This window comes from Lepisma saccharinum, chromosome 15, assembly GCF_977018435.1.
Source record: "Lepisma saccharinum chromosome 15, izLepSacc3.1, whole genome shotgun sequence".
In the NCBI taxonomy this organism is placed as follows: domain Eukaryota; kingdom Metazoa; phylum Arthropoda; class Insecta; order Zygentoma; family Lepismatidae; genus Lepisma; species Lepisma saccharinum.
The window spans coordinates 32,426,585-32,449,170 of NC_139243.1; the positions used below are offsets into that span (position 1 = coordinate 32,426,585).

The following is a 22,586-nucleotide window of genomic DNA, read 5'->3' on the forward strand; positions in this document are numbered from 1 at the left end:
TCCAGCAAGTTCGACGACTGCAAAATCAAGAACGTTTATCTGAAGAATGGACGCAACGAAGTGTTCCCGCGCGAGAATTACAACCTCGACGTGACCAAAGACGATTACCTCAAACTTTACGAAGCGTTTTCGGCTTACAAACGCGTGACCGAGGGAAGCGTGGACATGTACTACACGCCCAGCGAATTCAAAGCCCGGAGACCCATGACCGTCATCAACACATCTAAGAGGAAGAAGGTTGTGGTCAACGATCGAACCAACATCAAGGTCGTCTGCGAGTTCCACGACGCGCTGCCTGCCGATACTCTATGCAGTGTCATCCTGATTGCAGAGAAGTCCTTCGCCTACGACGTGAAGAACGAGAGGGTCACAGAGCAGTTTTAAAATTCATAAAAAATTGCCACATACTAAAAATCAACATCCAACACATTTTAGGTTATATAAAATTTGTGAAAACCTTATAATACTGAAATATTAAAACAAACAGAGTCCCTTGTAGGTTAGTTCGGTGCGTAAATAAAAAAATGATAGGTTAAGTTATATCACTTAGGATCGTAAAAAAAATTAAAAAATCGTAAAAAAAAGGATAGGTTAAGTTGTATCACGTAAGATCGTGATATACCTACCAAGTATAAATGGAAAAAATGAGTGCAGTGAAAATTTGTACTAAAACATCGCTAAACGCTATAACATCGACAAAAAATTGTCAAAATATGTCAAAAACTTATATTCGATTGATAAAAAAAAAATACCTACAAAATATGATCCTCAAATGATGACGTTCAAACAGTGCATAAATAAAAAAAATGATAGGTTAAGTTATATCACTTAGGATCGTAAAAAAAATTAAATAATCGTAAAAAAAAGATAGGTTAAGTTGTATCACGTAAGATCATAATATACCTACCAAGTATGAGTGGAAAAAAAATGAGTATAGTGAAAATTTGTACTAAAACATCGCTAAACGAATATATGAGAAGAAAGTGTTCTAAACAAAAATTGTAGCTTAAACACTTATCTTTAATTTGACACATTCCACTTGTTAGTTTTGACTTCAAAATCCACATAAAACGAATAAATTATGTAGAGTGTACAGCGAATAGAATAGAATAGAATAGAATGAAATAGAATCGCTTTTATTGAGCTGGCGTGTTTCGTTCGATCTCTTACAACAAACCCTCGTCACATACATATTGCAATTGATATTTTACATAACACTTTCTGAAAATTAGTTTTACAGTAGGAAAGTTAAAATATAAAAAAAATAATAGTATAATTATAAATATAAACTGTACCGTATGTAGCCTACTGATTATAATAATAATAATAATAATAATAATAATAATTACTAGACCTCGGATTTTTAGCTTCTAAAAAATGTACTTTTAGGTCTCTAAAATAGGCTCTTAAATTCATAATTCACGATATGTGCGACTTACTCACTTTACATATATATTAATTGGTATTTTCAATAAATTAAAAACACAAAACTTTGTTACTTACGTGAAATGAGTATCTGTTTTGTGCAACGACGTTTCAGAAACAACTGTTTTTATTTCTTTAGGTTCTTTTCTCAGCTATCCGAAATATACCATAGCCTCGTCAAATCGTGTCATTCGTCAGGGAAGAAACGAACAGGCCGCACGGGAACGGTGTAACGAGAGGGCGTTCCTTCTTTTTTAATGTTTAGGAGTTTTAGTGCGACGGTTTTATAGTGATAGTTTTAACAAATGATAGAGAGCATGGGGGTAACAACGGTTTTAGAAGTGTTTTCCAAATTTTATCTTTACCAAATTTGTACCGTTCCATTTTTTCCTGACGAATGACACGATTTGACGAGACTATGGTATATTTCGGATATGGTATATGTTATGATATATTTCACGTAAGTAACAAAGTTTTGTATTTTCAATTTATTAAAAATAAGAATTAATATAGGCTGTAAAAACCTTAAAATAGGTCCTAAAAATCCTAAAATAGGTTCCAAAATATTAAATTACACTAAAAAATCCTGAAGTATGTTCCAAGAAACTTAAAATGGTTCAAAGATCCTGAAATGTACTAAATAGGTTCAATTTTTAAAAACAACATTTCAAAGGAACCGTGAGAAATTTTAATAAATAGGCATATGTAACCATCAAATAGCAACCAAATCTTGATTCCTATGCATCACTTGCAAAATGATCCACTAATTATTGTATTACTAATATTGTACTGTTAGCAAAAGTTACTTATCGATATGATAAATGAATTATGTATAATTTCCTGCACAATACGTAACAATATTTTTCACATTATCCTCAGACAAAACCTCACCTTTTGTCCTTGAGGATCATCTTATATGCTGAATATGATCTTTAAACAGATGCTTAGTCAATTGTGAAAATTTGAATGCTAGAAAGCACCAAATCTAAGCGGATAAGAAGTTTGCACTTTGGACTGAGCAGGCAACAGTGCGACAGAGTTTCAAAAAACATTAAGGACTTAGAGGGAGGAAAATCTGTAGATACGTGGGTCGTTCAATATATAAGTTTCCGTATGCTGTAAAAAAAATTATTTTTAAGATACATTAGAAAACTATACATAGATGTGTAGGAGGATCCTTCCTCACTTCTCCACATAATCCCCATAGAGATTTAGGCATTTGTCCCACCGTTGCACCAATTTGTCCATACCCTTTGCAAGAAAATCAGGGCTCTGGCTATTGAGCACTATTCTCACATTCCGCTTCACTTCTTCATCTGTTTCGAAACGGTAACCTTGCAATTCAGACTTTAACACCGGAAAAAGATGGAAATCACTCGGCGCTAAATCGGGGCTGTATCGAGGGTGGGACAGCCGTTCCCACCCCAATTCTTCAATTTTGTGTTGTGTTTGCACTGCTGAGTGGGGGCGAGCGTTATCGTCAAGAAGAGTGACACCAGATGACAGGAGACCTGGTCGCTTATGTCGAATTGCATTTTTCAGTTTATCCAATGTTTGACAATAACGGTCAGCATTAATTGTTCTTCCTCGCTCCAAAAAGTCCATCAGCAGAACACCCTTAGCATCCATGCTTCTTAACTCCTTATGACGCGAGCCCGTGTTTTCCGAACAAGCATTTACTTTTCGCCCTTGAGGGCTTGCGCCTTCACGTCTGATAACGAATCGATTGTTGTTCCTTGTAGACGAAGGATGGCGCTTGTCAACCATGTGCTTCTTTCTAATGGTATTGCTTTATACAATATTTTATAGCACAGGGAAACTTATATATTGAACGTCCCTAGTAGTATGATTCAAACAAGTTAGTCATTGATTTTTTTCATAAACAAGCAGAACGAATACCTCTTTGTGATGTAATAATAATGTAAAACCTTAAAAAACATATAAAAAAACCTGAAAAAAAAGTTTGATTTAGGCACAAAAACCTAAGATAGGTTCTAACAAGCAAAATGGGTTATTTTAGGCACCATATAACTTCATCAGTTGTTGCGTTTTTTAATGAAACGCTGATGTAACTTTTTATTTCTTATTTATCTGCAAAGAAAAAAATAGGTTAAAAGCCTAAAATCCGAATTGTACTGATTACACAGAGTCCTTAGTATCCTTAGTCTTATTTCATTACACCTATTGCATAGTTCGACCACAAGGCAAAAAACCTTCTGTCAAAAGCTTTCGCGCATGTTCCCTGCCGTTGTCGGTGCTCGTGGCAGTGTTGCCAGGTCAGACTTGAAAAAATCAGGAGATTGTTCCTTGAGAAACCAGAAGATCTGCTACAAAATCCAATGATCTTGAGTTTGAAATTACCACGTTCTTATTATAATAATGGATGTAAATTACTGTGACTGAAATCGACTGATAGATCTGAAATAATAGGTACTTTTATGTCAACATTCATTTTCCAGAAGGGAAGGGAACGAGATAGGTTGCGAATAACCTAGAGTCGCCAAGCAAAGGGTCACAATAAAAGCCCCCTGCTGCAGTGGCGCGCGTTGTTTACGGTGTAAACGTCACAGATACTTTTGTAACAATGGTGCTAAACCCAGCACCCTGTGTTTGGCGAAAAGAAACTGAACATATCCATTTCAGGAGTGGACGTGTTTCAAACAAAAGAAAGTAAACCGTCCGAGGGACGCGACCAATGTCTTTCATCTCTTCCGCATCTTCCGGTGGTAAAATCTAAGAGGGTGCAACACCCTCAAGTTTGCGCTTTCTCAACACCGACACAAGGGTCTGCCATGCCTCTATTTTCGGACAGTAAATCGTAGAAAGTTTTGTTCACAAATGAAGCTAACGTGCCGCCCTTCGTTGTCTGATATTTTCCACAATCTTTCAAGTAAAATGCTAACAATAACAAATTAATTTTCCTTCTGCTGGTGTTCGGTCTACAGGTATCGTTAAGGGTTGGCACGCGTCCTCCACCATAATAAGAAAATGAATTACGTATGTGAAATATATTGGAGAATTATACAGCATGTCTTCCTCAATAATTGAAGATAACAACGCTTATGCTACGGTTCACCCATCTGCTAGAAATACCCCCCCCCCCACATATATATATATAAAATAATTTGCCACGCTACGAAGTCAGAGGCTCTACCTAGCCAGGCATGGACGTTTCACTGTGTGTGTCACTTCAGCCATTTCATCACTTCTTCATTCATCCTTGTTGTCGTACTTACCCGTAGAGGCACAAAAGCGACGTAAAATAACTAAAATAGAAATTGAGTTTTGGGTGAGATAAAATACAGCCATCTAAAGATAGTAATGTAGTAAAAGTAATAAAATAATGTCCTAGCACAATTGAGTAGCGTTTGACATAATTTCACAGTTCAAACAGCACTTTTCACAGCTGAGTGGAGTTCCACTCTACCTTTCCCCTCCATGTTCAAGTAAGATGAGCAGGAAACGTGTTTTTGAGCTGGCCGTTGGAGATTCAATAGCAATAGTTTATTAAGGAATTCTCCCGAGAAATCAATTAGGTCTGGCAACGCTGACGTGAGCCAGCTGAATGTTCCTTCCCCCCTGCCCTTTCCCGCACCCGCCGGCGCGATGTGCTTCTGCGCAGGTTTTTTTGCTTGTGGTTCCACTATAACTGGTATTTACTATTGAATAGCATATTATTGTTATATACACGTAATAAAATTTTAGTTTAGACCAAGGGTTCCCATCTCCCCAAAGCGAATGGTGTGTTCCACCAGAACATGTTGTAATCAGGGTTGTTAAATGTAGAGGAATCCATAAATTCTAATGGGTTCTATTGGGTTTCGCTGCAGGACCGGAATTTAAAATTCGATCCAAGTTACATATTGCTTCATTGAACAAAGGTTCCTCGACCGAATTTAAATTGATCCGGAAAAGAAGTTCCTGGACCGTAATTAAATTGATCTGGTAAAATGGTTCCTGGACCGAATTGAAACACTTTACAGATATAAAGGTTCTTTACGGTCCAGAACCCATTTACGCTTTCTGATTTTCTCTCCTGGACCGGAATTGAATTTATTTAAATTCCTGGACCTTTAACAACCCTGGTTGTAATCCCTATAAAGTATTCAGTTATGACAGCTTGTTTACTAGTCCTACTATAACTGAACACTGCTTTAGCTTCACGGGATACTTTACTTGACCTTCCCCCTAAATTCTTCCTTTTCTTCATCTAAGGGATTAATTATGGTGCACATACTAGGAAAAGTGACTTGCAACCAGCCACAACAAATGAACTACTAAGGAAATAACCCCCCCCACCCGATTTCTCCCTCCCCTGTCTCCTCATAGCACATACTGAAGCATGGTGCCAATGTGTAAATATTTTTACATTCATATTTCACAAAAATATATACATTTTTGTTTTATATTTTTTTAATTAATCCTCCCCAAATTTTATTAATCGCCCCCTTTTAAGCACACCTGTTCTAGACTGGTTTCTATCATTTAATGTTTTAACAAATTTAGGTTAGTGTTTACTGTTTAAACTAGTTAGAAATCACTGTCAACTGTTTACACTAGTTTAGAACATAGTGTTGATTATTGTTTAAAAACTAAGTTTGACTTATTTCAGTATTATTATTAATATATATTATTATTATTATTAACAACAGAAATCTCATTGTTATAACATTGTAAGAAATAGCGAAAGTGTTCTCTGACACCATTAAATACAGCGTGTCTACGCTAGAGGGATCGAGAAATAAATGCTCGGCATTTAAAACCAGATAAGGATATTGCTGTATTTTTCATATGACAGGAAAGGGAAACTCTCCGAGATTGTGCAACACTGTTTTCAGACAGCTACACGGTTGCGCATGCGCATCAATAGCTTTTGTCTCGAAAGGAAGCCAGGCGCCATTCAGTAGTCGATCGCGCAGTGGAAAACATGTGGACACCGCAACAGAAAGTTCAGTGCGTGTTATGGCAAGCAGAAGAGAAATCTGTTACTCGGGTTCAACGCCGTGTTCGTCGTACGTGGAATGTGGATCCACCTGGTCATAAAGCTTTTCTCCAATGGGACAGAACACTCCGAGAAACAGGTTCTTTACTACCGCAAACCGACAAAGATGCGAAAGTGTCTGTGAATGAGGCAACAATCGAACGTGTGAGAACGGCATTTACAAGGAGTCCAAGGAAGTCTATCCGAAGAGCTAGTTCCGAACTTCAAATGCCTAGATCGACTATTCACAAGGTCTTACACAAGCGACTCCATTTGACTGCTTACAAGATCGAGCTTCATCACCACATAAAGCCAAATGATCGTCCGCTTAGGGCACATTTTGCAGCTGAAATGCTTCTGCGAATTGAAAAGGACAACTCGTATCTGGACAAGATTGTTTCCTCGGATGAAGCAACCTTTCATTTATGCGGCAAAATCAATAGGCACAACTGCCGGATATGGGGTTCGCCTAAAGTGAATGTCTGGTGTTGATTGACGATGAACTCTGTCATTGGACCATTCTTCTTCTTAGAGGCTACAGTCACAGGACATGTGTATCTGGACATGTTGCAGAACTTCGCCATAGACCAATCTCCCCCAGGATCGATTTTCCAGAAAGATGGAGCACCGGCCCATTATCATCGACAGGTGCGTGACTTCTTGGATGAACGTTTCCCCGATATGTAGATCGGAAGAGAAGGGCCCCTTGCCTGGCCACCCAGGTCACCCGATTTGACCCCTTTGGATTTTTTTTATGGGGATATGTTAAGGACGTTCTTTATCAAGGAGACACACCAAGAAATTTGCAGGAACTGAGGGGCCGTATCACAAATGCAGTAGCGCTTGTGACTCCCCAAATGCTAGAGAACACTTGGCGGGAAGTTGAATACCGTTTAGATGTGTGCAGAGCCACCAAAGGTGCACATATCGAGTTGCATTGAACATCATCTGAAACTCGGTGAGTTTTGTATCAAGTAAAAGTAAAAGTTTATGTTACCAATACATTCTGTTCACTAGATTTTATCACTTATTTCTCGATCCCTCTAGCTTGGAAACCCTGTATACTTTCCGGGAAAAGCATCAAGATCGCTATAGTCTGAATATTGATTGATTGATTTTGTTTATTTTACTTTACTAATCGAGAAGATGAGGATGAGTGATGATATGATAAAATTCGTAAAGGGACAGTCATAAAGAACACCCATGCCCACGTCGGAATTCGAACCCGGGACCCCTGGCGTCGTCCACTCCACCACGCAGGTCGGCGAACATATCTGATGAATATCTTAAAACAGCATAACGGCGATGTTATTCCAACACAACCAATGTTACTTGAATATTCCATAACACTAGCTTTTTGTGACATACATACAACATAATGTTGTACACAGAAAGGTACAGTAAACGAAGTTAGTAATAAGATGTGTGTTATACAGCGTATATTGATACACCTGTAGATTGAATTGTATCATCTGCAAATCAAAGAAATAATCTGTGGGAGTACTAAGTGAGGTGAAGACATATGGGGTGATGTAGAAATATGGAGCTCCACATATTACTTTGCTCCACCATAGTGACGTGATCAGCATCATGCCCAGTCGCCTTTACCCCTAGAGTTTCGAGGTACACATTTATACGAGGCTGGGTGGACCTCAGAGCCGCGCGGAAAAGAGAAATGACTGGAATAATTCCTGATTCAGATCACCTGCTCCGGGATATTTTGTAAACAGAATTAGATAAAAATGTTTAAAAAAATTGTCTTACATTATAATTTGTTCAGCGACAGAAAGCAGACAGGCGACATTATGCATGTTATTGTCACTCCATAAGTGACAAGAGACACGTGAAGCTTGTAGTGTCATTTCCGTACCATTTCGTGTATTGATTTCTCAAAGTGACTTGACAAATGGCACTTCGTCGGACAATGTACATCAAAGCATGATGTATTTATCACGAGAATATCAGTGAAAGGTTGGAAGATACAAACTTATTACTACAAGTATGAACTTCTTGTATGTACATAGATGACCTAGAGAACAATGATATATAAGTGAAACACGTGCGAACTAGATGAACCGAAAAAAGTTCAAGAGATACTCAATAATTATATTGGTCGCACCATAACACTTACAATCTCATTATCACGCTAAATTATTAGAGTTATCTATTGTCTGGAGTAAGGTTACATAAAGATAAAACTTCCATGAGAATTCTCCTAAGGTGCAATGGCTACGTTTAACAACATGTAGTGTAGGATTACTTGGTAAAATTTCAGACGTGGACATATTTCAGTGATCACAAATACTAGAAATAATTTTTCTACAGAAAAACAATATCGCTACAGATTATTGATTTCACTGGATGTTCTCAGAATGTCAGAAAATTTTCATGCAAAAGAACTTTGTAATTTATCAGATTTAGGCTGTGTTTGTCAAAGTTTACTGTGCAGTTTGTGAAATGAACTCTTTATCTATATTGGTTTCTTGTATCAGCACATATTAGCAAGGAAATTCGATCTCTTTTTGAGAGTAGATAAGAGGATGTTTGTTATTATTGTTTTTTAATTAAAACTAATTGTAGCATAACATTTTCTCTCGAGCATTCACAACTAATTCTAGTTATTCTTTATTTTCACAAATTATTACTGTATTCTTGGTTCTAGGAAAACAGCTGTTTCGAAGAACGAATATTTGTATGAAGTACAGCTCACCAACTTCATTTTATTGCCCAAGAATTTAATGTGAGAATGTCAAAAGAATCATTGTAATAGTGTACATATTATCGTACAATAAACTTCTTGCGTAAATTAATTAATACGCTTTTTTATCCAATATTAGCAAATACTTATTGTTGAACATTTATTGATAAAGCTGGGAAGATACCACCAGGTCAACAATAGTCTGCAAGCGATTCGGACTGATAACATTTGAAAATACTAAACGATAGTCGCTTCATAAACATGATTAAAATACAGTGGAAGAAATGTTCTCTCTCTAACCTTCTTAAACCCGAAGTTTTATACACAACCCTTTCATCTGTTCCTATAATGGGTAAGATCAATCCAATTTTTTCCATCCTTACCGATTTCCTTTAGGTTCATCTCATCTTCGTCTTGGCCTTCCTACAGGTCCCTACAGGTCTCTTACCATCAGGTTTCCCAACATGAACCCCGTAAACTCTTCTTTCCTCACCCATTCGTGCCATATGGCCTGCCCACCTACGTTTTCTTGATTTCATCATTCTAATAATATCTTGACAGGAATGCAATTATGCAGTTCTAAATCATGTAACCTTCTCCACTCACCTGTCTCTTTATTCCTTTTAAGTCCGAATATTTTTCTAAGGGTTTCATTTTCAAATAATTTTAATTTTACTAATGTTATTATTATTTATAGGGGACAAAATTACCCCTGACGATTTACCTTTATTGCAGGCTTGGGCAACTCGCTTGCACTTGTTTAGGCCAGCGAGCGCTCCGTGCGGTGCGAGCATCCCTCCTGCATACTGAACCTAACGACAAGTAAGCAACAGAGCAGGAGTGATTACACAAACGCTACTGAACGCGACCGACGAAGCCTCCTGCCTCGCTCCCTCCCTCCTTTTTCGCCCCCTTACAACGCCACAGTACCGCTATCGCCCTGAAGTCCACAGAGATCTTCTACAAATAATTTTAACGAAGAATGTGGAAATAATATAATTATAGCATACAATGGTAATTATCAAAAATTCCCAACCCTGTCAAAGCACATAACGTATGCATGCACTTGGTATGAGGGTGTCTTATCATCACTGGAAATTCAGTGCTCATCGTTGGAAATTTCGAGGCCGAAAATTCTCACTTTCTCAGCATTGCTGTACTGAACACAACTTCTTGAATCGTCTTTGCATTAACAAAAAGTTTGTCAAAGTTTGTTGTTTTAAGTACACCTTATCAGGCTGTTTAGCCTTACAGTTTAAAGTGGAATTCGAACCTCTCTGCCTCTGCTGGGTATCGAACCTAGAAGTCGAATATGCTACCTCTGTACCATTTGGGAATTTCCCTGTGATTCCACGTGAAGCATACTCCGTCATTTCTTTTCTTTGGTATAATAATATGTAACAGAAATTGATCTGCAAAGTTCATAATATAGCCAACACATATAGTACTATTTTTCGTAAATCAATAACGTGTCTGAATCAGTTCGAAACATTGTGTTTTGGCGTCATTACGGAATGCCTTCGTCTTTAGGTTAGGTGCGTTAGGTTTAGTCCTCTTAGCATAAATTGTACTCTTTTGGCCAAGCCCAGATAAATGGCAGTGTGTTTATGATAGGAGAACTAAACATGACAAGCCTAACCTAATGGAGGCATTCCTCGCTTACGTCAGAGCACAGTTCTTGCTTGTGTTATGAGTGAGACCATATGACCTGAAGCCTTACCTTTGAAATTGAACTGTGCCTCTTGAGCTTAAGTATTTGTTTTACTTCCAGATATGACAGACCCGATCTCCACTGCTTGCTGTCGTCAAGTCAGCCTGTCTTCGCCAGAGAACAGTTCGTCAGACTCGTCTACAGGCCGAGAGTCCTCCAATGGCAACAGGTCTCCTGGCAACGGCAGAAAGAAGCAGAAGAGATCCTGCGGGGTGTGCGGCGACCGAGCCAAAAGCCTTCACTTCGGAGGATTGTCCTGCGACAGCTGTAAGGCCTTCTTCAGGAGGTCGGTGCAGAACGATGCCTTCAAGAACTTCCAGTGCCCTTACGATGGAAAGTGCATAATTTCAATTTCGTCTCGCAAGAGTTGCCAACAGTGTAGGTTCCAGAAGTGCATCAGTATTGGGATGGAGAAGAGTTGGGTGATGACGGAAAAGGAACGGCAGCAGATGCTCAAGGCAAGGCTGGAAAGGAAGCAGAGGATGGACGTCGAAGAAGAGGAGCGGCTGAAGAAACTTGGGAAGAAAAGAGGACCAACAAACTATGAACCTAGTCGGCCTGACCTGATCAAATACCTTACCGTACAAGAACAGGACGTTATCGAAAAGATTGTTCAGAAGTATGCCGAGGCGTATCTGTACATATCCCGCAACACGCCGCCAATGGTTGAGAATGAGAAATCCAAAAACGTGGAGCTCATAGGTGTGTTCACGAGCATCATCCAGAGAATAGTCTACTTCGTTCGTCTTCTACCAGAGTTCACATCCTTATCCACCGTCGACCAAAGCATCTTACTGAAGGAAGGCATGCTGGAGATATGCCTCATACGTAGCGCATTTGCCTTTGACGTCAGGAACAACACTTGGCCAGGAGCAACTGGGATCCTTTTCAGAGATACAAGCACGGTGAATGCTGCAGACCTCCGCAGAATGGTATCTAAAGAATTGTACGAGAAACATATGAAATTTATACACGGAGTTAAGGCATTAAATCCTGATCAGCCTACGGTCATGCTGCTTCTGCTCGTTGTCCTTTTCAATCCTGAGCGAGAGGGTCTTCAGGATGAGGCTAGAATAGCAACGTTTCAGGATCGTTTTCTCCAAATCATGAGGAAGTACATGGATTGGAAATATCATCCAGATAACGCAACTGTGTTGTTCCCAAAGTTGCTTATGAAACTCACAGATCTCAGAGAACTAAACGATTCTCATATTGCTTACAATATTAATATCGAGCAGAAGGATATTCAGCAAATACAACATGAATTAGGAAAGCTAGATATTGGATTTTACACCTCCTGGTCAGCAGTGACAAATAACGAGTCTCCCGATGTACACCTCCAAGCTGGTAACAGCCAATCAATGTGCAACCAGAGTGATATTCATGTTTCTGAGTATTCTGTTCAGGAACGTCCCCCACAACCAACGTCTTCACACAGTCCACCAATGAAAGTAGCCGATAGTTCCCCTAAGAACAATGAATTTTCTGAGGGATCTGGTTCGCCAGGTAAACATAAAGTTGGTTACTTGCAAGATGAACCCAGAGGTGAAGTTAATCAAGGTAGTATTCATTTTGGAATTAATACTTCAACAGTACATCCATATGAACACCAAGATGGTCTAAGTTCCTATCTTGGATACACTTTGAGTCCTTCCTATTTTCCAAGTCAGCCTCTGTCAGGTCACCCATCAGCTTTTCCTGTACACGGCTCAATCTCATCAGAGGACCACCGCCCAGATGTTGCTCAAGATTCAGACTTCCATACAGTCCAGAATCTCTCGTCTTCTGTAACAGGGTATCATCGTATACAGCACCCTCGTACTGAACAAGGTTTCATGTGGTACGGCATGGAAACCGAACACGAGAGTCACTTATCACACTACAGCTCACACCACTCAGATATCCACATCCCTTACGATATTCCACCTGCAACAGCATCATCATCAAATGTCTACAACCAGTATTACTCCCCTAATTCTTCTCACAGTTCTTATCCCAAAGAATTTATTGGACAAAGAACTCAAAGAGATTCCGGTGTTGCTGAATTGAATTTAGAACCATACAGATCAATGTTAAATTCTACCGGAAATGACCAACAATTAGATTCCATTGACCAGGTGATGACTTCTTCGGTTCCACCCCATTTCCAGCAGAAAATAAATTCCCCGAACAATGTTGAATATTCCATTAATTCCTTGATATCAGATCTGCAAGGACACTCTAATTTTAAAGCAACTACAGGGGGAAACTCCGAGGGCGTTGACAGTCATAATTGTAGAATAACCCAGAGTGATCAGGATACATCGCAAGACTCAAAAAATGTTGCTTCTTGTGTTGAGAGATCTCAACCAATATCAAGAGCATATGGGACAATATCGACATCTGAGTTGGGGTCGAGTTTACAGTATAATTACGACTGTTCGTAAGTCGATATTGATTATCACTTCGGTCATTATCAGGCTTCCGGATTTCAATCTCTGACTAGGTAGGCATAGACGTCAAGCTTCGTTTTCCTTCTTGTGTTGCTTCACCACTCCCTGCTTCTTTCCTTGCTCCAGTTCTACTATTTTCTTTCCGCACACTCTGCTATGTACACTTGCCACATACACTAGCATTCTTCTTGATTTTTCTTCCCACTTCCTTTGAACTGCATATCTTCATTGAAGCGCATTTGACTCATCTCTTCATATGCTGGAATACCTTAAAAGTGACTGTGATATGTTCTGTCATGCAACTTCGCTACTCTCACCATTTATCAAATCTCATTACTGCATCTTCTGGTGTTCTCTGCCCTAATGTGTGCACTACTTGTGTATTGTACCCGTCTCTCTTTATTACCATGCTTCTGCTCCGTATATAATATAGGTACTAGGATGTATTGCACAGTATCATCTAATATGAAAGAGTCACATCATCCTATATCAATCACTTTTCTCTGGATACAATGCTATTCACAGCTGATCTCCTGTATTTACCAGACATTCCAAACTTCAAAACATTCTCACTTATTAATGTCAAATATTTCAAAATGTGACCCAATTACTTTTGTACACAATCAACCTGTACAAGCACGTACATGGTTAGAAACATTTCCTGAAACGTGAAGAGAATAATATGTATATTTCTTACCTTTGCACTTTATACCAGAATGTGTTACGTTCTGAAACACAACAGTAATAACACCATTGGTATTAACAATGGCATTGTCTTACCCATAAACATGAAGCAACATACGTAGGGTTTTAGATTTCGTCGAAATGGATGTTTAAAACATAACACTGTAACTCTTATAAATAGTAAGTTAAATGTTTTATAATAGAGATAATCCGCGTTTATATGTGTCATGTAGTGGCATATGTTTTCTTAACAGCCGATTTCTAAAAAGAAAAATGTGTTCTTTCACCAATAGTGTTCATGTTCATAATGTTTGTTGTAAGCTGCTGGTTATATTATTTTCATTTTTTTACAAATGTTCTATTTGCAATATTTCATTAATTATCATATTTTCACCAGCTACACTAGATATAAAATTACATAGAAGTTAGTTTGATCTTTGTTTATCAGGAGATAAACTAGAATGCACTACACGAATCATGCTGATAATACTTAATTCATATTATACAGCTGTAGATAGTATATCCTTACATCTGTTTTATGTTTTGTGTAGTGACTTGTTATTAATGTACAAAATGAGTAAAAATTTGCTAATACTTATTTCTTATAATCACATTATACTTGATGATCATAGGCTAATAGTTTATTACAATTTTTGTATTGTTGTTAAATGATTTGTTATTATTGTACAAATGTATGTGTTTGTGTGTTTAAATTGTTTACTTTATAATTGTTAAATAACTCTGAAAGTCATTATTGTATCCCTTCACATTAATTTTCAATTTGAATAAGTAGTATTTACATATTGCTACGTACCAAAGAGAGTATTTTATATTACTTACTTCCTTTCTATTTTGAACTTATTTGAAGAGAATTTTATTAATTTGAATGTACAGTACTTGAAGTGAAATTTACTTTTTAATAACAGTTTATCTACCAATGTAACTAATGCAAATAGCAATAACTAAGACTTGTTAATGGAAATGATACGACAGAATTAGAAGAATGTTAAACAATTTTCATGCATTCGCTATGATGAACTTTCTTTCGCGTGTTGTATGAATATGAAAGAAAAGCTAAATAGTTTGAAGAAGCGTTTAATTTAAAAGAAATAGAAAACTTGATTGCATAAATGTAGAATTCAAATTATCATAATCCATTGAAGTGACAATTTCAACATTATCTGAGAAATATTTTTAAATTAATTTATTATTTATTTATATAGAATGAAAATGTCAATAGAAGGGAAGTTTCATGTGTGTGACTATTTTTAATATTTACTTTTAATAATACTTCAAGCCTTTGAAAATATAAGTATAACAAGACTGATGATGATCTGAATAAAAACTTATAAAGATATAAATACAAACAAAAAGTATTATACAATTACTGTACCAATAAATCAGTATAATACAAAAGTTTTGTTTTATGTAGTTCTTTGAAAATAATCTTTCAAATAAGACTGGTACTTATAAAAATGAGATATACACAATCATAAATCTTCGTACTAGACAATGTCTATAGATATTGGTATTTGATATTATTTACTTAAGGCTTTGAATGAGAAATTACTTACTAAATACATTAGAATAGCTCTTATATTACAAAGCAACTGTATTCTTAGATGGAGGAATACAAATATATACCACCGGGACTAGTCAAAACATGTGTTAATTGTTGTATGTATTGTGCAGATTGTTTATTTTCCAGTTAATTCATGAAACCCTAACAGTGTGTGCACAAAGAGAAGTAACAAACAATATTACAAAACATCACTCACTGTATCATAATATGCAAATAATATATTATGCTTTAAAATTTGTAATGGTTTTATTAAATTCACTGGATAACCTCTTTTTATATAAAATTCTAATGTGCTATTAAATAAATGTCATACCCAAAAATGTTTCCACAATTTAGTTTGTGATCAATGATTCAAAGCGAGTACCTTTGTTGCATTATAACTACTATCCGTGACAAAAATATTGAGCCCTCTGTTTACGCGCTTGTAAAATTGTACTTCGTGGGAGGAAAAAATTCAAATATACCTCATTGGAAAGCTTCAAGTATCTACTTTTAATAAGCATTATCTGAAAATTAATCTTAACTTTGTTATCTTACTATTTATAATAAAACAATCACTGAAAAGTGTAGATTTTTCTTCCAATTTTCACGAACGGGGAACTTAACACCATACAGTTCATAATCGACTGTACGTATAATTTTAAGATTTTGTGTACTTCAAGTTTTATTATTTCTGCACCTCTGTAGAAAAAATCAAATTCATATTTTTACTAGATGCTTCAAAAGTTGGCGTTTTAGGGGAACGTGCAAACTTGAAATGCATAATTACAAATTCAATGACATTGCAAAAAAAAAAAAAAACTGTTGATATAACGCATATGATCAAATTCCAGAAGTTTGGTGTGTGTACCTTAAATATGGTTCCAGATATTAATTATTCTTTCGCACTCCTAATATGGTAAACGGGTGCATGACGTATGCCCGGGTGCGGCCAATCTCAGACTCCGCGGGCTGCAGGGGACTTCCACAGCGTTGCCATTTCGCTGCACTTCGGTGCGAGAATCGCGCAAGTGTGTTCCGTCTAGCCGATCCAAAGTATTGTCGCAGCATAAAATAATGAATGAAATATTTCTCATATTAGAAATGGAGTACTGCTGTACTGCAGTTTTTTGGAGGTAATTACTTATAGCTGTTAACTTCATAAGAACGTCGACTCCTTCGATATCCGGTGGAGGTACATAGTGGTTTGGATCCCACTTTAAACTGTAAGTTCAGTCCCGATTAGCCTACCTGTGCATAAAGTGAACTAAAAGAAAGAGAAAACAACTCCACTCAGCTTTATATGAACGTAATTTTCCCAATATTATTTTATGTCGCACATTTAAACAGATATATTGAGTGCAACGATGTTCCATGAGAGACCCAGTCTTCTCTGTATACAATAATAACGAACCTGCTGTGTACAGCGATTTCATAAGCAAGGGAAACAGAGCGATAGCAACGCATAAAAATTATATTTTAAAAATTGCGCATTTGAAGCCTTCATGCCAACTAACATTTTAAAATATATTTCGAGCAAAAACACATTTAAATTGTGTTTATCTCGCAAAATTCATTTAAGCATTGTATCGAGTAGTGGTGGTGGTTTCAGCATTTAACGTGTTGCTATACATTCCACCTGAAATATTGCTTTTATATTTTGGTCTCTTACACAGTTGTAACTGTTGTAATAAGCAAGGAGTTGTGGGTTCGTTTAGAGAGACAGAAGGACTAAAAACTAGTAAGTTTTCAATAAATATAATGAGTGAAAGGTAAAAGTATAAAATGCTGTTCATAATGGATTCTGTTGAAATGGATAATTAACATAAAAGTTCTGTATCTTTCTTCTCACCACATCTTATAAAAACTCGCCCGATAAAATATTGGGTTGATGCAAATTTTTGTTGTTCCCTTTTCCTTTACATACCTTTTTCACTGTGCTGACGTAACCCCCAAACACTCCGCCGTGCACTTGACACCTTGGCTTATGCGCCCATTCGTTTCTCCTGGTAGAAATATCTCTTGGTATTGACTATCTTTTCATTTACAAACATTTTTCTCTGAATAGAAAACAGACGGAGTTAAAATCACTTTGTCTTGCTTTTGTCTAAAAGCAGACACTTGTATCTTTCCACTGAGGTATATTTCACTTTTTTCCTCCCAAGGAGTACAGTTTTACAAGCACGCAAACCAAGGGCTCAATATTTTTGTCACGGATAGTAGACCTCGGATTTCTAGGTCCTAAAAAGTGTGCTTTTAGGTTTATGAAATAGGCTCTAAAATAGATTCTAAAAATCCCAAAATAGGTTCTAAAAATCCTAAAATGGGTACTAAAAATCTTAAATTAGGCTCGAAAAATCCTGAAGTAGCTTCCAAGAGAAAACTTAAAACGGTTCAAAATTCCTGAAAAATACTGATTAGGTATAATCGTTAAAGAGAACCGTAAGAAATCTTAATGGGTAAATTGACAACCAATTATTAATTTTCTAACCAAATTTTCATTTACATGCATCAGTTTCAAAATTATCCACAAATTATTGTAATACTATACTTGTGTTGTTAGCAAAAGTTACTTTGTTGATATGAAGAATCAATTACGAATAAATAATTTGCTGCACAATACCTGGGTGGCAACTCACCGGGAATTCCTTGAATTCAGGGAAATCTGCGTGAATTTTTCTCCATTACGTGAAAAATTCCACCTTTTATTAATCCAGATTCCTTTGAATTTATACGAGATATTTATTAATGCCCTGAGGCAAGTTTTCACATTTGTGACTTGAGTTTATAGATGTATTTTTAGTCTATGTGAAATGCCCAATGTAAACTTAGCACCTTAAATTAAATATTTTAAATATGTATACCGTATAACTGAATTAGAATTTTTAGATACATAGGAATCGCACAGACCCTTTATATTGTTAATATATTTGTTTGTATGCGTGTGGTTGGTGGGAGGCGGTAATACGTAAGGTTGAAAAACATCTGCTTGTACTCTTGAATTTTTGGAAAGTTAGCCTTGAAAATCGGGAATTAGTATAGTTGAATTTTATCCTAGAGTGGCCACCCTGAATACATAACAATCTTTATCATGTTATCCACAGTCAAACTCTGCCTTTTGTCTATGCCATATCATGGGCAGCGGAAAAAGAGGCCTTCATTCAGTAGACTTTTACTCAAAAACTATTTGAGACATTTGAATGAGCTTTGTGGTAAATTGATTAGAAAGTATGGATCTTAACACTGAATATTGAATTTTTTATATCACTTTTATATTTTAAAAGATATTAGCTGTCAAATATCGCTGTTTTTGGATCGGCGTATAGAGCCCGATTCTAAGTTACTGTAAAAATTTAACCTTGCAAGGCTTTCTTGCATCCTTCCTGAGTAAACTGATTTTTATTTTTTTCAAATTGAGAGGCCCATTGTTTCAATACGCCATTGCAAACATTGATATGTCCTTTGAGAATGGCTTCATTCGAGCCATAGTGGGGTCTGGCGGGGTTATGTTCGAGTCCAACAAGTTCAGCCGTCTGCCGATAGATGACTCTGACCAAGGTCTTCTACCCTTGGCATTGTCTTTTCCCGTGGGAGCGGCTTTTGACCGTGCTCCGACCATTTCGGAAAAAGCAAAGTTCATTTCTTTCACCGGGCAGTTTTTTCATTGTGTTTCATTTGTCTTATTCCTATTTTCCAAAAGGATAAATACATTAATACAGAAACTGTCCCAATTGAATCTTACATAAATTATAGCAAAATTAAAGTTTGTTTTAAATCAATTACATGCTCAAATAGGGTAATCGGGACTGGGCCTACAGGATAAAGTGGGATCCAGACCACTGTGTAGTTCCACCGGGGATCGAACTTGAGATCCTTTGAATACAAGGCGAGATAATTACTACTAATTCCATCGAGGAAACTCAAGTACTTTTTTTGGGGGGGGGTCCAGACCTGTACCCAAGAAAGACTTACCAAGTGCAAAAATTAAATAATGAAAATATGCTTGTGTAGCATTTATTACATAATATATGGTTATGATTTCCTTTGAACTTATTGATTGATTTGTTGTTTTTAAGTCCACTTTTTGCACAGAAAGGGTAAACGGGATTGGACCTACAGTTTAAAATGGGATCCGAACCACTTCGTGCCTCCACCGGGTATCGAACCCGGGACGCCTTGATTACAAGGCAACGACGATACCACTGAATATTATCGTCTGGAATTTTGACACGAAATGGTAAGATCAGCTTTTGACAATGAAGATACCAATCGACCCGAACAGCAAAACTCCAGTGCCGAGAGACAAGGGTTCTACGACCCTGTCAATCACTAATTGCCCGGGTACCGGAGGAGGCGTGTTCTTGAGGAGCCTCGCAAAGCGGGCCTCGACAAAACATCTGGTGTTGTAAACGTTGTGCGCTCTCTACCGGCAGGAGGAAGGTGAATTCGGAAAAGGCCTCTCCATGATATACAGTCTTAAATGCTGAAAATGACCTTTCAACAAAAACCTAGTCAGTGGTGCAAATTTGAATTCTGAAACGTTACTTCGTAAGGCGCGAATGCCAGAAAGTACAAACTGACGCGAAAGTGAGTAAGACCACACGGATCACAAGATTGTACTATGAACTGTGCAAGTAGGCTAACAATGACGCCAGACAAATTTCTTTGTTTAGAGCTTTGAAAACAACATTATGGATGTAGGAGGGAGCTAAATCGACTGAAAGTATGTTCCAAACACGTTAGTCAATGAATTGTTTCAGTACCAAACCGAGGAAATACCTCTGTGTGATTATCCTGAAAAAACTGAAAATCTATTAAAAACCTAAAAAAAAAGTTTGATTTAGGCGCATAAACCTAAAATAGGTTCTAATAAGCAAAATAGGTTATTTTAGGCACTATAAAACTTCACCATTGTTGCGCTTCTTAATGAAACGTTGATGTAACTTGTAATTTCATATTTACCTACAAAGAAAAAAATAGGTTAAAAACCTAATTATACAACAGCAAGATGTTCAATGGTTCTAGAATAGATCTGTTCAAACTACACACATACGGAAATTCGTAAGAGGTGGTTTATATCCAGGTCAGAATTTATATGTGAGGATATGCAGGAATAATGTCATCATGAAGGCTGCCTTTATACAATTTAATTCTTAACTTTAAGGACAAGTTATGTGAAATTATCAGTTTTATATTTTATACTTTTACCACACTGCAAATAAAGGAAATGACATGAGAGGCAGTGTCATGCAGTTTCTTGATAAGGACAGTTTTTTTTTAAAAATTACTCCTTAAAATACAGACCCAAAGACGTTCGATGTTGTCGTTGTGTGTCCTCCCAGTCCAACTAACTGTAATGCCAGTGGTCAAAGGATTGATGCTTCATTATGGTTATTCTGTCGCCCATCTATCATTCTTCGTGATAAACTAGTAGCAGTGAATTTGTGGATATGAAGATGTAGATGTCTGTCTACCTCTCAAGACACCCATGTTTCCGCTGTGAGTGACCTCAGGTATGATATGATTTTTTCCATCAATTTCCCTGCATAAAACAGCTATGGGACCCACCCAGCCTCCAATCAAGGGTACCTAGCGAAACCCTAGTATGTCAAGATGACAGGAGAGAGGTGCTGATCACATCAAACTCATTTACGACCTAGATCGAGAATGTGTGCGATCTTACCTCCATGAATGCCACAGTACACAAGATATATATGTGTGAGGGGTGCGTGTGTGTGTATGTGTCATTCCATTCAGTGGCGGCGATTGAGTCCCAAAACTGGATGGAGCAAGGACAGTTTACTTTACCTTGGTGGATAAGGTTTAGCATAGTGCTGGAGCAATAGTGGTAAAAAGTGGGAGGCAACTGCCCCCTCGCCCCCTCCTAATCGCCGCCACTGATTCCATTCCAAATCAACAACGGACCATCCCTGTCTCTCCACCACCACCATTTTGAGTCCACGTTAATAAATGTCCTATTATCTGATTGATATTTTATTCTTACCGTCTACTACGAATATTTTGAACTGTACATTCATACGTACAGCTGTAATATATAAACTGTGCTGTGTACAGCAGTAGAGGAAATGAATACGTAGTGTTATTATGATATGAAATGATTATTTTTACATTTAGGTTTCTAAATATTGCACGGTTTAAAAGTGAATGACCAAAGAGATGTCACTATTGTGCAATAGTTTTCAAAACCGTACGGAGAAGGGTCTCATTTTAAGCTGTAACGCTTATTCAAATACAGGTAATGCAACTTTATACGAGCTATTGTTTACTGATATAATTGACGTCATCGAGATAACTTAAGTGGCGTAAACAAAGATTTTCAACAATAAATGAGGCCGTATTTCTCGAGAATTAAAACGAATATCGTAAATGTATTTGGCACGCTGGTTTAAAAATATGGCATACTTGTAAGCTCAATAAGCTTGAAACATATTTCATTTTGGAGATATTCATTCAACGCGTTTCTCAACAAATGTAATATACTTCTTCTTACGTCACAATAAATTTGCAAATCTTTCGTGGACGAAAAATTTCAAATGTGTTCTTTTTATAGTAATGACAGAGAGATATGACATAAAAATACACAATTCTCTCTAGAGAATGTTTTTGAGGGGATCCTGAGTTTAAATTCTAGATAACTGATTGTGTTTGGACTCAATAGGTTGTTTAGTTTTTGTTGTATCTGTACGAATAAATCACAGACAATTGTTCCCGCTATCAAGGCGGAAATGCACAAAGCAGTTCCTTCATGCTTAATGTAGCTGAAGTAATGTGATGAATAAGTCCACATGCTTCCTTAGCAGCCGTTTGCGCTTTTGTTGCAGATTGTTGGGCCATTTCTTCACGTGAAATAACCCATGTCCACATCTAGCAGCAGTAGTTGTCGATAATGGGTGAATTTACTCAAGCGCATGCACAAAATGATCAAAGGGTTAAAGGACCACGTTAATTTTAAACGATAACAGTGTAAGGACGCATCTAGGGAAAAAAGGATATAATTTTCAAGAAAGAACGTATTATTTATTGTTCCTTTAGAAAGACTTATCCCATATGCTAGTGAACTGGTAATGTTAAAC

General features: G+C 37.1%; 1 protein-coding gene across 1 annotated transcript in view; it reads left to right on the forward strand.

Moving 5' to 3' along the window:
• The window catches only part of LOC145999447 (uncharacterized), a 50,172-nt gene extending 36,260 nt beyond the window's left edge, over window positions 1-13,912 (forward strand). The window contains exon 2 of the mRNA XM_083136406.1: window positions 10,876-13,912. Coding sequence (XP_082992532.1) covers window positions 10,876-13,241 — 2,366 coding nt within the window. The 3' untranslated portion in view covers window positions 13,242-13,912. The remainder of the gene's footprint in view (window positions 1-10,875) is intronic.
• The last annotated feature ends 8,674 nt before the right edge of the window (window positions 13,913-22,586 follow it).